Raw genomic sequence first — 13,364 nt, forward strand, 5'->3', positions numbered from 1 at the left:
TGGTGGCATTGTATGAGTCTGGCAGAGCTTAGTATGTTTGGGTTTGGGTGGTCTGATGTTGAGCCTGTGTATTTATACTGTGTGGATAATCATCTGAGGTGCAGTCCTGTGACTGTATATATATATTGCATGTCCTATCACCATTAAAGCAAAAGGCAGATAAAGCTTATCCAATCTTTGATGGAAAGTGTTGTCCTGTTTTCAGTAACCATTTGATAGGAAATGTATTTCTTGGTATGTACTTTATCAGCCAAATAAACAGCTTTTAAAGGAAGTTTTGAGCATAATCAGTGCATAGTGAAGACACAGTTAGGTTAATATTTTTTGATCAATAAAATACATAATTTCAACTGTAAGCAAACTAGACATGATTAAAAAGTCGGTGGCTGATCATATGCCCATTGCTACAGTGTAGTGCTCGGCTTAAAGTGTCTGGCCGTCCTGGAGGGATATGTTCTTGCGCCCTTCTTTTTGAATCTTAATTGTAACTATTCAGGATTTCTATTACTACTGATCAGTGAAAGTGTTGTAGAACTGCATTCCTTATGTTAAAATATCTTGAATACACTTGCCACAGAAGAATCTTCCACTAATGTTTTTCTCTAATGTTTAGTACGGTGTGTTTTTTCCACATAGTTTCCTAGATTGTATTTTTTTTTGCAGTTGCTAAGGGTTACTTAGTTTAGCACAGTCCTTCTGAGAATATTTTTGCTAAATTTAACAAGCTACTATTTGCTATAAAACAGTGCATATGACTCCACTTTAGGATCTTTTTTTTTAAGATCAGCACCTTACATGAAACTTAATGCATCTTTTTCTCCCTTTCAGCCAACTACATTGAACGACCTCAGCTGATTCGAGCAAAAGTTCCTATAGTGAAGTTCAGGGATAAAGTCAGGCAAGTATTCTGTTCGACATCATTTTTTGCACTCTGACATGGGGAAGTACTCTACATATGTACTGTCCATATGAGTAGTCCTACTGAAGTCATGCTTTGTTTATTTGTGTTGTACTGTAGTTGTACTGCAAATTAGTACAGCTAGCATGCAGTGGCAGTCAGCTTACTACTTTGATGTCCTGAAACACCTCTTATGATTGAGATGCTGTGTAGTTTCTGTGATGTGAATTAGTAGCAGTAGATTATGTATTTCTATGGGTTATTTGTACATGGTGGCCTCCAGTTGACAAATGGCTCATGACAGAAGAATCACGGTGGGAAGATAGTTTTGCTTGCTATGCAAAATAACTATCAAGCTACTTAAGGACTAATTCACAACATTTACGCTATACAAACAGCACTAAAATGAACTTTAGTTTCTTGTGATAATGTTTTCTTGATGAAAAAAACTCTGTTAATTTTAGAAAAGTATATTCTGCTGTCTTCTAGGGAGATATTGTGTGTTTAACAAAACAGTATTGCATGTTCTATTCTCAGTGTTAGGTACTAATTCTATGGCTTTCTTTTTAGAAGAGGGAAGTAATTGGAGAGAAGTGGATGTGTTTATGTTACTGTATTCATTGTGTCTTTATTATGAAGACATGAAAAAGAATAATCAAGAGCAATGTACTAGGACAGAGCACAACGTATTATTGTGTATGATAAAAGTATCTGACAAAGGAAGAAGTTGTGCAGAGCACTCAAATTTGTTGGGAGTCTGAGTAATGTTCAAATCTTCTTAAGTTTATGGGCTTAGATTTTGCAAGACTTGTGTGTATCACCTTCATGTAATAACATAGTTTGACTATGTGTAGTCAGTGTAACTGAAACTAGCATTCAGTTGCTGAGGTGAGCAGCTCCAGTGCTGCCACAGTCTGCAGCAGAGTACTCCAGCACAGTGCACATGAGGGTTCCAGAACTGGGGGAACCTCAGGGCTAACAGAGACCCATTAGAAGCCTGCAGCTCACACCAGTGGCAGACAGGACCTGGGCAGTGCCAGGAGCAACAGTAGCCAAGCACTACCACCCCACCATGTATAAAAGAAGCCCTTAGGGAGCACTAGCAACTAGGAGCGCCACGACCAGGGTGGGCAAACAGGGCATGGCGTGTCAGCCAGGCTGTGGGGCAGCAGTTTGCGGGCACTGAAGCTCTGACAGCTTGACCAGAGAGCAATAGTATCCACCTGGCAGAAGGCTATGGCCTGTCTAAGCTCTGCACCCACCATGACTGATGCAGCTGCCCAGCCAAAGCTCTGATGGAAACATGCTGCCGCCCCAGTGTCAGGCTGCAGAGTGTGCCCTGCTCCTACGCTGGTATGGGTCAACAGCAGTAGGGAGGTGTGCCCAGCTAGAGGAGCTCCTCCACTTAGTGGCAGAGCTCTGGGAGGTGGTGAGTAGGTTGAGGAGTGTCAGGGAGGGCAAGAGAGAGAGACTACTGGAATCGCACCCTACCTTCCCTGAGACAGGCCCAACAGGCAGATGGGATGCATGATGTGGGAGATTCCCTATCCTCCCTGTCCTGCCTGGTGGAGCAGGTTTGTCTCCTTTGTGACCGCCTCACTTTCCCAGGTGCCCTTGCATAATAGCAGATATGAGGCTCTGCAAGTGGAACCGAACAGTAAAGGGGATGATGATTCATCTAGGTTGTCAAGGCTAAGTTGGCCTGTGCTGTGTGTCAAAACTGCTAAAGGAAAAAAAGACAGGTCATTGTTATAGGAGACTCCCTTCTGAAGGGAACAGAAGGCCCAATATGCAGACCAGACCCACTTCTTGAGGTGATCGGGCCCAGTCAGCATGCGTATATGAAAGGCAGGTCCTGCTTGACTAACCTCGTCTCCTTCTGTGACAAAGTGACCCATGTAGTGGATGAGGGAAAGGCTGTGGATGTTGTCTACCTAGACTTTAGTAAAGTCTTTGGCACCATTTCTCACAGCATTTCTTGGAGAAACTGACTGCTCGTGGCTTGGATGGGTGTGTTCTTTGCTGGGTTAAAAACTGGCTGGATGGCGGGGCCCAAAGAGTCGTGGTGAATGGAGTTCAATCCATTTGGTGGCCTGTTACAAGCAGTGATCCCCAGGGCTCAGTTTTTGGGCCAGTCTTGTTTAATAACTATGTTGATGATCTGGAGGAGAGGATCAAGTGCTCCCTCAGCAAGTTTGCAGACAACACTGAATTGGGTGGGAGTGTTGATCTGCTCAAGGGCAGCAAGGCTCTGCAGAGGGATCTGGACAGGCTGGATCGATGGGCTGAGGCCAGTTGTGTGAGGTTTAACAAGGCCAAGTGCCAGGTCTTGCACTTGGGTCACAACAACCCCAGGCAGCGCTACAGGCTTGGGGAGGAGTGGCTGGAGAGCTGCCCAGCAGAAAAGGACCTGGGGGTAGTGGTTGACAGCTGACTGAACATGAGCCAGCAGTGTGCCCAGGTGGCCAAGAAGGCCAACAGCACCCTGGCCTGTATCAGCAATAGTGTGGCCAGCAGGAGCAGGGAGGTGATCGTGCCCCTGTACTGGGCACTGGTGAGGCCGCACCTTGAATGCTGTGTGCAGTTTTGGGCCCCTCACTGCAAGAAGGACATTGAGGTGCTGGAGCGTGTCCAGAGAAGGGCAATGAAAGGCCTGGAGAACAGGTCTGATGAGGAGCAGCTGAGGGAACTGGGGCCGTTTATCCTGGAGAACAGGAGGCTGAGGGGAGACCTTATTGCCCTCTACAACTACCTGAAAGGAGGTGGTAGTGAGGTGGGGGTCATTCTCTTTTCCCAAGCAACAAGTGATAGGACGAGACGAAATGGCCTCAAGTTGCACCAGAAGAGGTTTAGATTGGATATTATGAAAAATGTTTTCACTGAAAGGGTTGTCAAGCACTGGAAGAGGCTGCCCAGGGAACTGGTGGAGTCACCATCCCTTGAGGTGTATATTTAAAAGGCATACACATGTGGTGCTTAGGGACATGGTTTAGTGGTGGTCTTGGCAGTGTTAGGTTAGTGGTTGGTGTCGATCTTGAGGGTCTTTTCCAACCTAAACAATTTTATGATTCTATTCTTTGTAAATAGGACTTTGAACAGCTTTCTTTTAACTATCTTGTCCTGCCTATACACTTCTAAAATTTTGCAACCCTGTCTTTGTTTTTTAAAAACAAATAAGCCCACCTCTGTGGCCTCTCTTTATAAAAGCATATCACAATATACTTTTATCACAATATACCTTTTTTATTAGGGTAGAAACATTGCTGTGTTAAAACTGAATCTGTCATGTTTACATTTTGAAGTAATAAATATCATCCATTTAAGCTTTTCTTGCATCTCTGATTATATTTCAAGAGGCTAGATTTTGAGACCTTCTAAAGAACTTGAACACCACCTGAGGAACCTGAAGGTGCACAAGTCCATGGGACCTGAGAGGTGAATGTGCGGTTCCTGAGGGAACTGACAGATGAAGTGGCTAAGCCACCATGCAGGAAGGTTTTGGGTTGAAGTTTTATTTTGTTAGATGCTGGAGGTCCAGCTGCGAGTTAGAACTTTGGTTTAGACCAATTTTTACCAATTCTGCTATTGGTACAAATACTTAATTAAACCAAACAACCCCAAACATGGTAACGAAAAGGAAAAGGGATTGCCATCATCACCGACAGCTCCTTATTGAATGAAGAGTGTGAGACTCTGTGATAGACTGTCTCTTTAGGATGGTACAATGATGCAGGTGTAAAATTGGATGAATATGGAGAAGGCTGACGTACTGAACAACTTTTTTGCCTCTGTCTTGAATGGCAAGTGCTCCAGTCACACCACCCAGGTCACAGAAAGCAAAGGCAGGGGCTGAGAGAGTGAAGAGCCACCCACTGCAGGAGAAGATCAGGTTTGAGACAATCTAAGGAACCTGAAGTCCGTGGAACCTGATGAGATGCATCCATGGGTCCTGAGGGAACTGGTGGATGAAGTGGCGAAGCCACTATCTGTAATGTTTGAGGAGTTGGAGCGGTGCGGGGAAGTTTCCACTGACTGGAAAAGAGCAACCATAACTCCCATTTTCAAACAGGGAAAAAAGGAAGACCCAGGGACTTACAGGCCAGTCAGTCTGATGTCTCTGCCTGGCAAGATCATGGGAGTGGATCCTCCTGGAAACTATGCTAGGGCACATGGAAAATAAGGAGGTGATTGGTGACAGCCAACATGACTTCACCAAGGGAAAATTGTGCCTTACAAATTTGGTGGCCTTCTACGATGGGGTTACAGCATTGGTGGCTAAGGGAAGAGCAACTGACATTGTTGACCCGGACTTGTGCAAGGCATTTGATGCTGTCCTGCACAACATTGTTGTCTCTGAATTGGAGAGACATGAATGTGATGGGTGGACCACTGTGTGGATAAGGAATTGGCTGGATGGTCACACTCAAAGAGTCATGGTTAAGGCTCGATGTCCAAGTGGAGACCAGTGATGAGTGGTGTTCCTCAGGAATTGGTATTGGGACTGGTGCTGCTCAACGTCTTTGTTGGGGACATGGACAGTGGGATTGAGTGCACCCTCAGCAAGTTTGCTGATGACACCAAGCTGTGTGGCGTGGTCGACATGCTGGAGGGAAGGGAGGCCATCCAGAGGGAGCTTGCTAGGCTGGAGAGGTGGGCCTGTGCAAAGCTCATGAAGTTCAACAAGGCCAAGTGCAAGGTGCTGCACCTGGGCTGGGGCAATCCCAAGCACAGATACAGGGTGGGTGCAGATTGAATTGAGAGCAGCCCTGGGGAGAAGGACTTGGGGGTGCTGGTGGATGCAAAACTGAACATGAGCCGGCAGTGTGCACCTGTGACCCAGAAAGCCAATTGCATCCTGGGACTCCATCAAGAGATAGGTGGCCAGCAGGCTGAGGGAGGTGGTTCTGCCCCTCTGCTCTGCCTCTGGTAAGACCCCACCTGCAGTGCTGTGTTCAGCTCTGGAGCCCCCAGCACAAGAAGGGCGTGGACCTGCTCAAGCGGGTCCAGAGGAGGGCCACAAAGATGATCGGGGGCTGGAGCACCATGCCCATGAGGACAGGCTGAGAGAGTTGTGGTTGTTCAGCCTGGAGAAGAGAAGGCTCTGGGGAGACCTTATAGGGGCCTTCCAGCACTTAAAGGGGGCCTACAGGAAAGGTGGGGAGGGACTCTTCGTCAGGGAGCATAGTGATAGGATGAGGGGTAACAGTTTTAAACTAGCTAGATTTAGATTAGGTATGAAGAAGTTCTTCACTCTGAGCAGGGTGAGACACTGGCACAGGTTGCTCAGAGAAGCTGTGGCTGTCCCTTCCCTGGCAGTGTTCAAGGCCAGGCTGGGAGGTGTCCCTGGGGTTGGAACTAGATGATTTTTAAGGTCCCTTCCAACCCAAACCATTCTATGATATAACACTTGATAGTTTTTTTTTTTTAATTTACATCTCATCCCATATTTACTTCTGTATACTTGCCTACATTTTAGAAAATGGAATTATTTTTATCCAGTAACTTTCTCCTCTAACGGTTCAGCTAGAGTTTCTGAAAGTATTAAAGTCAAGCTAAAATTTAGCTTATATGGCTTAGCTACATATAACGATGCTAGTGTTTTCATAGATACATGAAATGGTGAATTCCTGGTACAGCTATTGAATAAATAATGGGGTTATAGGAAGGATATTTTTTCCCAATTTAAAATGAGAAAATAAACTTTACAAAGAAGACTTAAGTATGAAAGTGTTATGACAGAAGATTGAACTCTTTTTGTAGGCATTTAAAATCTATACTACAGTCACTTGCCAAAAAAAAAGTAGCTGTCATTATATTCATATACCTTACAAACAGGATTTTAAAAGTTCTTTATTTTCTACTAAATCAAAGTATAATCTTAGACTAGAAGCTACCCATTACATTTTTCAAAGAAAAATACCTGACGTTCACCATCTGGTTTCCTGTGTTGTTTTTCTGGAAGAGGAAAGCGGCAGAAAATGACATGACTTTGAGTTGGGGAGGGTTTTTTGTTTGATTGTTGGGTTGGGTTTTTTTTAAATTTTGTCTCGCTTTCCAGTGTTCTTTCCTTTAGTAACCTGTTGCTTCTACCCATGTTTTGTCTTTTATTTGAGCATCTGTCTCTTTCCAATCTCTTACTGGCCTCTGTCTTTCATAGGCTCATACATATACATACATGCAGACTTGTTTATTTTTTCACAGGGGTTTTGAAAAATGGTCTGGATAATCTGTACCCAGGGCACTAAGCTTGTTTTAGCCAGAACGAGAAACTAAATATGACAAGTTTCCTGTGTAAGCCAGTCTTCTTGATGCCTGGCTGCTGGGAGAAGATGATAGAGTTCAATGGGCAGTACCCCTGCATCTGGATTCGAATGTGTTGCCAACAGTCCATATATACCTGAAAATTGCCAATTCCCACTTACTTTGATTTGGTGAAAGAGAATGCATTCAGTTTGTGTTAGTTCTCCTTTTTAATCTTAAAGGAGTTTTTTAGCACTATAGCAGTAAGGGAAGATCAATTGTACTTAAAGACTCTTGTTTTTTTCGCATTTCCTAGGAAATAGTTCCAATTCTGGCTCTGCTACCAGACAAGGCTTTGATTAATTAACAAGATTTCTGTACTATGGAGGATGCAAAAGCTTCCTCTGCTGCTACATTTGATGTGCAGTTGACTCTCTTTTCCTCTCCTTTAGTGCTTTTAGTAGAACTTGAGTCCCAAGAGTATAAAACCTTTTTCACATGCTGTAATTGCAGCATCTATTAAATGTGCATGTTAAAGTACAAAATAACTGCAATAGAACTTGTTTGATCAGCATCTGGTAAATAGTAATCTTATCAATTGGGGTTAATTAGAATTACACATGCAGCCTGACGTACTTCTTTATTATATTTGCATGTATAACTAATTCTTATTGGTGTTTATGCTTATTTTTACAACTGTCAAGCAGTAGCTCAAGCTTGTTTTTCCTCTACTATTATGTACTATGCTTTTAAAAAATCTAAAAAGACATGCTTGATATTAATCCAGATTTAAAATTATGTAATACTTTTGATGCAAAGAATGTTTTAGTGTAGTTAATGATGTCAAAAAGCTTTTGTAGGCATCAAATTAATGTGGTTTATTCAGTTTTATAAATTCCAGGTCCATCTTCCCTTTAAAATAATTCAAGAAAATCCCAAGGAATATTTAGGCAAACAAAAGCTATGTGAATGAGACTTGGATATATAAAAAGGAAATAGCTGTACATTGCAGATTGCTACTTCTTTGTCAATGATAGGCCGCTCTTGTTGCGAGTTGCAGTATTGCTATAGCTTTTGACTATGTATTTAAAATCGTTCTTGAGTACTGTGGGTAGTTAAGCTCTGTATGCAGTATGAAATTCAGACTTTGGGGCATGGTGTGATATAAATAAAGTAGGTAGTACTTGTTTGCCTTGTTCTTATTTGCTGTTAACAGCATGAAACAGTTAAAACTGTTTTATCACAATACCTGCAATGTTTACTAATAAACAGTTTTCATTTCAAAGTGCTTGCAAATTATCTCTACCCATCATTACAGAAAAGAGATTCTTACCTTTTGACCTCTTCCTATTCTCCTCAGTTCATTGGCATGATTTCCTTAACTAATACCTCAGAGAATGCTTCCTGTCATCAGAAGTTGTCCATACTAAATCATGTAGTGCAAGTCTAGTTGGGAGGAAGATCTGTTAAAAATCAAAAAAATATTTGATATGAAGTTGTCCTAAGATCTATATTTGGATCTACATGTATTCTCTGTGTAAAACAACAATTACATTTTTGTAACAATTGAATTCAAGTCTATAAGTAATTCAAGTACTATAAACAACAGAGTAGAAATCACAGCATTAAAACTGTGTTTGAAGAAAGTTTCTAGAGTATTATCTTAAAGTTACATGTTTCCACCTCTGTCACTAAGTAGGTAATTCAAATATATTTTGAATTTTAATATTGAATTGAAATTTAGTATTATGATGCTTGATACTTTTTCTTTTCTTCTCCCCAATAGCTGTGTGGAGTTTGACTTGAATGTAAACAATATTGTAGGAATAAGAAATACATTTCTTCTGAGAACCTATGCATACAGTAAGTTTTTAATGTCTTTTCTTATTTCTATAAACTTTGCTTTAAAATTCAGTTCAATGTATTAGGTTTTTATATATAATTAACTAATTAGCTGCACTAGATAGCTTTAAGATAAATTCTTGTTGCTCACTCTATATATGGAGAAAACTGATATGTCACCTATGTTTTTAATTTAATATTGTAATATTCAGAAGATAACAAAGATTCTTTATATTAAGTTCCACGCATTACTACAAGGGCTGCTTCAGTATTCTGCAGATAAGATCATCATTATACTAATGATTATCTAGTGGTACAGTCTTCAGTTTCTTTTATTTGCTTGCAGTCTCTGATAGGATGTGTAACTGATAGATAACTGTGTCTGTGTGCTGTTAGAGTCTTTCCTTGGAAAATTCAAAATACTGCTTCAGTATACTAACCTCAAAACAAAACTTTGTGTCTTCTCAAGAGTTTGCGTTTTAGGGAGAGATTGTGACACAGACTTCTGAGGGAAAGTAATAAGAACAGCACTCTTAGTGCTAAGCTAAGGTTTTCTTACTTAGCATCACAGTTTCATTTGGTGGATAAATACATAAGGAGTAGACCTCAGGCTGGTGGTTCTTGTCCATTTTTGCGGTTGTTCCTTTACCACTTTCTTTAGTTCTTGCATACAGGAATTCCTTTCTATTTAGGATAGGAAGTTAGCAGTAGAAGTTAACTTTGCTAGTTAATTTTTACTAATATTTCAGAGTAGTTTCAGTGTTTCATATTCACATTACTAGGAGAGTTTACAACTTGTCCTGAATCAGTTGATTAACTGGAATTTCTTCATGCATCCAGGAAGGCATATTCCTGTAGAAGGATTTCCTCCCAAGCTTAAAAATGTTAGGGAAATAATCTTTGTCATTCATGGCTACAGGTAAGAGGTCACTTCACTGACTAATGTTTATATAGTTGTTCCTAGCTTCTGCCACATATTTCCCTTGTTCCTCTCAGCAAATCACTGTAGGGCTGATGAGTTCAGATGTGAAAAGAGCAGTGGGAAGGGGTCATAGTATCCCACCTTTTCTTCTGCCTTGGTACCCACTTCTATAACACCAGCAAAATTACCTTTATGTCTCCTGATGAAGGATAAATAGTTATTTTCTTAAGGTCAAGGAGAGACTTAATATCTAAGGGAGGCTTGTGATTGAAAAGATCATCTCCTCAATGTGCTAGACCTTCCTAAATAGGCAAACTGTATCAAACGTAGTCAGAAAAGTCTCAGGTGACATTAGGCAAACAAAAGTAAAAGGAAACTTTTATCAGACAATCTCTTTACATACATACTCTTATAAGTCATATCAACCAGGGTGGATAGCCTGCTCACTTAAATTGGTGGGGCTTCACCCTGCATGGGAGGAAAAGATGGGGGGGGGGGGGAAGGACGGGGGGGGGGGGGAAGGCCGGGGGGGGGGGGGGGGAAGGAAGGACGGGGGGGGGGGAAAGGACGGGGGGGGGGGGAAAGGACGGGGGGGGGGGGAAAGGACGGGGGGGGGGGAAAGGACGGGGGGTGGGGGAAAGGACGGGGGGTGGGGGAAAGGACGGGGGGGGTGGGGGAAAGGACGGGGGGGGTGGGGGAAAGGACGGGGGGGGTGGGGGAAAGGACGGGAGGGGGGGGGAAAGGACGGGAGGGGGGGGGAAAGGACGGGAGGGGGGGGGAAAGGACGGGAGGGGGGGGGAAAGGACGGGAGGGGGGGGGAAAGGACGGGAGGGAGGAAGATACCAAATTACCTCTCATGTGGAAGATGTATGGGTCTCTGTTCCATTAGAACAAATTAGATGCTGAGGCAAACAAGGGACTAGTTATCTTACTGATCATGATTTTTTTAAAAAAAAACAACCTCATATATATTTCTGTGGATGCTCTTCTTTTTTTCAATCAGCCATTCTATGTTGGTGCACAAGTGCTGTAGAAAACATCAAATGTGATATGGCAAAGTGAAGCAGAATGTCCACGGAAAATGTAGGTAGATTCAGCAGAGCTAGAAACTGAAGTCTATGCTGTTATCAGTTATTTGCCTAAGGAGGCATGTCTGCAATTAAATCAGCAATTGATGGTAGATATTTTTCAGTTAGTGCAAGCCAGACCTTTTACTTTTGAGCAAATGAAATTACTGAGCATTTTCTTGAGGGGGTAGCTTGTTGACTGATGAAAGAGTATCAGGAAAAGTTTACTGGCAATGTTGCATGCTAACTTTGTCATATACTAATTACAGGCACTAGCAGACAGAAATCTTGTCTCAGAATAAGGTCAACTAAAAAAGAGATCTTTTCTACTGTCAAACACATGCACAGATAAGAGTCCTGTTTGGAATTTGAGCCTATTAGCATTTCTATCTCATGGAAAAATCCTATTTCAGTTGATGCATGTTCACATGATGTCTGTACAGTAATTCTTCTGCATCTCACAGTTAGCGTAGCAATGTATATTTTTAGTTCAGCCACCGGTGAATAATATTGGGAATGTAGTGACTGGTGGTAAGGAATTTTGTTGTTTCTAAGAGGTCTTCCAGATCTGGGACATTCATTCTGAGAAGAGTACCACTTACAGGGGCATGTGTGCTGAACCACTCTGAACAGGTTGTGAGAAAATGATATGCTAGATTGGATTTTCAGAATAATAACTGGTGCTGTTGTAGGATGTCTGTTGTTCTGGATGAAGTGATTACCTATTGATATATTGCTGTCCTGATATGCAGAATGCAAAACTTTGCACAATGATGTCAGGTTAGAAAGGATGCTCCAGAACATATGTGACATTGTAAGGCCATCATAAGGCCCTTGACTGAGCTGATGATCTGATTCCCATATCTGCAAATAATAAATTAAGTACACTGCAAGGTCCCTAAGAGGTGGTGGTGAGTGACATCTCCCTATAACATATTGCTACCTTAATTAGAAGGCTATCTGTATTCCCCAGAAAGCCAAAAGGTCATACCTGGAATATGGCTGTATTTCTGTCTTTCCTTACGGAATATTCGTCTTGATGTAATGCATTACTGTATCTAACACCTTATCTACATAAAAAGCTATTGAGGACAAGGCAAATTTAAAATGCATGTTTGTATGCAGAGGTTACTACTTTCATGCATCCTGAGGAAAACTTAAGAATGACCTCTGTGTCCTCCAACCAGGAGAATTCTTTTCCCTGACTTCAAAGTTTACATAACATAAATATATAAAAAAATAAAAATATTACATGTGGTCTGTCCTGGCAGTAAGTTAATTTAGGGAAAATTAGTACAGTGCACTGGAGAGAACTTAAAAGTAGATGTGACACTGCTACATTGACTGATGCATCCAGTTTTGTCTTATCTGCAAGTTACCTGGCATACCCCTTGTAATGTGTCTGTGGATCTTACTACTTGAAAGACTCTTTTCAAATGCAAAAAATAATTTTCTGATTTTTGTAAGATGGACAGGAATAGAATTACCAAGTAAGTTCTATAAAATGATTGCAAAAGGTAATCTTAGAATACAAGAGTGTCATGTTGATCAAGTAGGAACCAATGTTGATTGATTGCTGTCTAGTTAAATATGCCTTTTTTGAGTTTTATTAATTTATTTATTTTACTTGCAGTTGAGAATCGGGTTCGTCCATTAGTGCTTGTTGTTAAGAAGTGGGCAAGATTTCATGAGATAAATGATGCCAGTCGTGGTACTTTAAACAGCTATAGTCTGGTGTTGATGGTTTTGCACTATTTACAGAGTAAGTATGTTTTTTTACATGGTGAAACTCTCCGATTTAAGATCATATTTGTGTAGTTTTCCTCTTTTAATAAAATGAAACAGTGTCAGGACTAATTTTCCACACAGAAAAATCTGGGAATAAAGTGGGTTTACTCCATTTCCTTAGTGCTGCATTTTGCTTTAACAAGTGGATCTCTTCTCTGGAGGCAGAGTTACCAGCTTTAAAAAGGTGAAAAAACCCACCATTAAAAAAAAATTAATGTACCTGCAGGACACTGTATTACTATAAAATAAACTCAAGCACTAGTTAATAAAAAAAATCTGTCTTTTTACAAAGGGGAAAACCTAAACAACAGTTTCAATGGTTTGGGCTCTTTTTTTGGTTGTTGATGGTTTTGGTTTTTTTTTAATTTGGGAACTTCCAAAAAAATTCAAAGGGACAGCGAATGCTATGGTGTCATTTTTCTGTCTTCTGATGAGCGAAGGACTGAACACGGGGGATGCACTACCATGTGGTTAGATTTTTCCACTGATTACTGTCTTCTGTAAGGTGACATGTTGAAGACTATTAGAAGTTGGGATACTTGAGTGGCAGTATCTTTTCTTGTGACTTCAATATATTGAAACATTGAACATCTATATGTTCTGTATG

The 13,364-nt window shown here is 41.4% G+C and overlaps 1 protein-coding gene across 4 annotated transcripts in view; it reads left to right on the plus strand.

Moving 5' to 3' along the window:
* The window catches only part of TENT2 (terminal nucleotidyltransferase 2), a 47,596-nt gene that overhangs the window by 11,568 nt on the left and 22,664 nt on the right, over positions 1–13,364 (plus strand). For all 4 annotated transcript variants that reach the window (XM_086480556.1, XM_086480557.1, XM_086480558.1 and 1 more), the window contains 3 exons: positions 829–898; positions 8,925–9,001; positions 12,603–12,731. In XM_086480556.1, coding sequence (XP_086336682.1) covers positions 829–898; positions 8,925–9,001; positions 12,603–12,731 — 276 coding nt within the window. The remainder of the gene's footprint in view (positions 1–828; positions 899–8,924; positions 9,002–12,602; positions 12,732–13,364) is intronic.

The sequence above is a fragment of the Leptosomus discolor genome, chromosome Z, assembly GCF_034619465.1.
Source record: "Leptosomus discolor isolate bLepDis1 chromosome Z, bLepDis1.hap2, whole genome shotgun sequence".
NCBI lineage: Eukaryota > Metazoa > Chordata > Aves > Leptosomiformes > Leptosomidae > Leptosomus > Leptosomus discolor.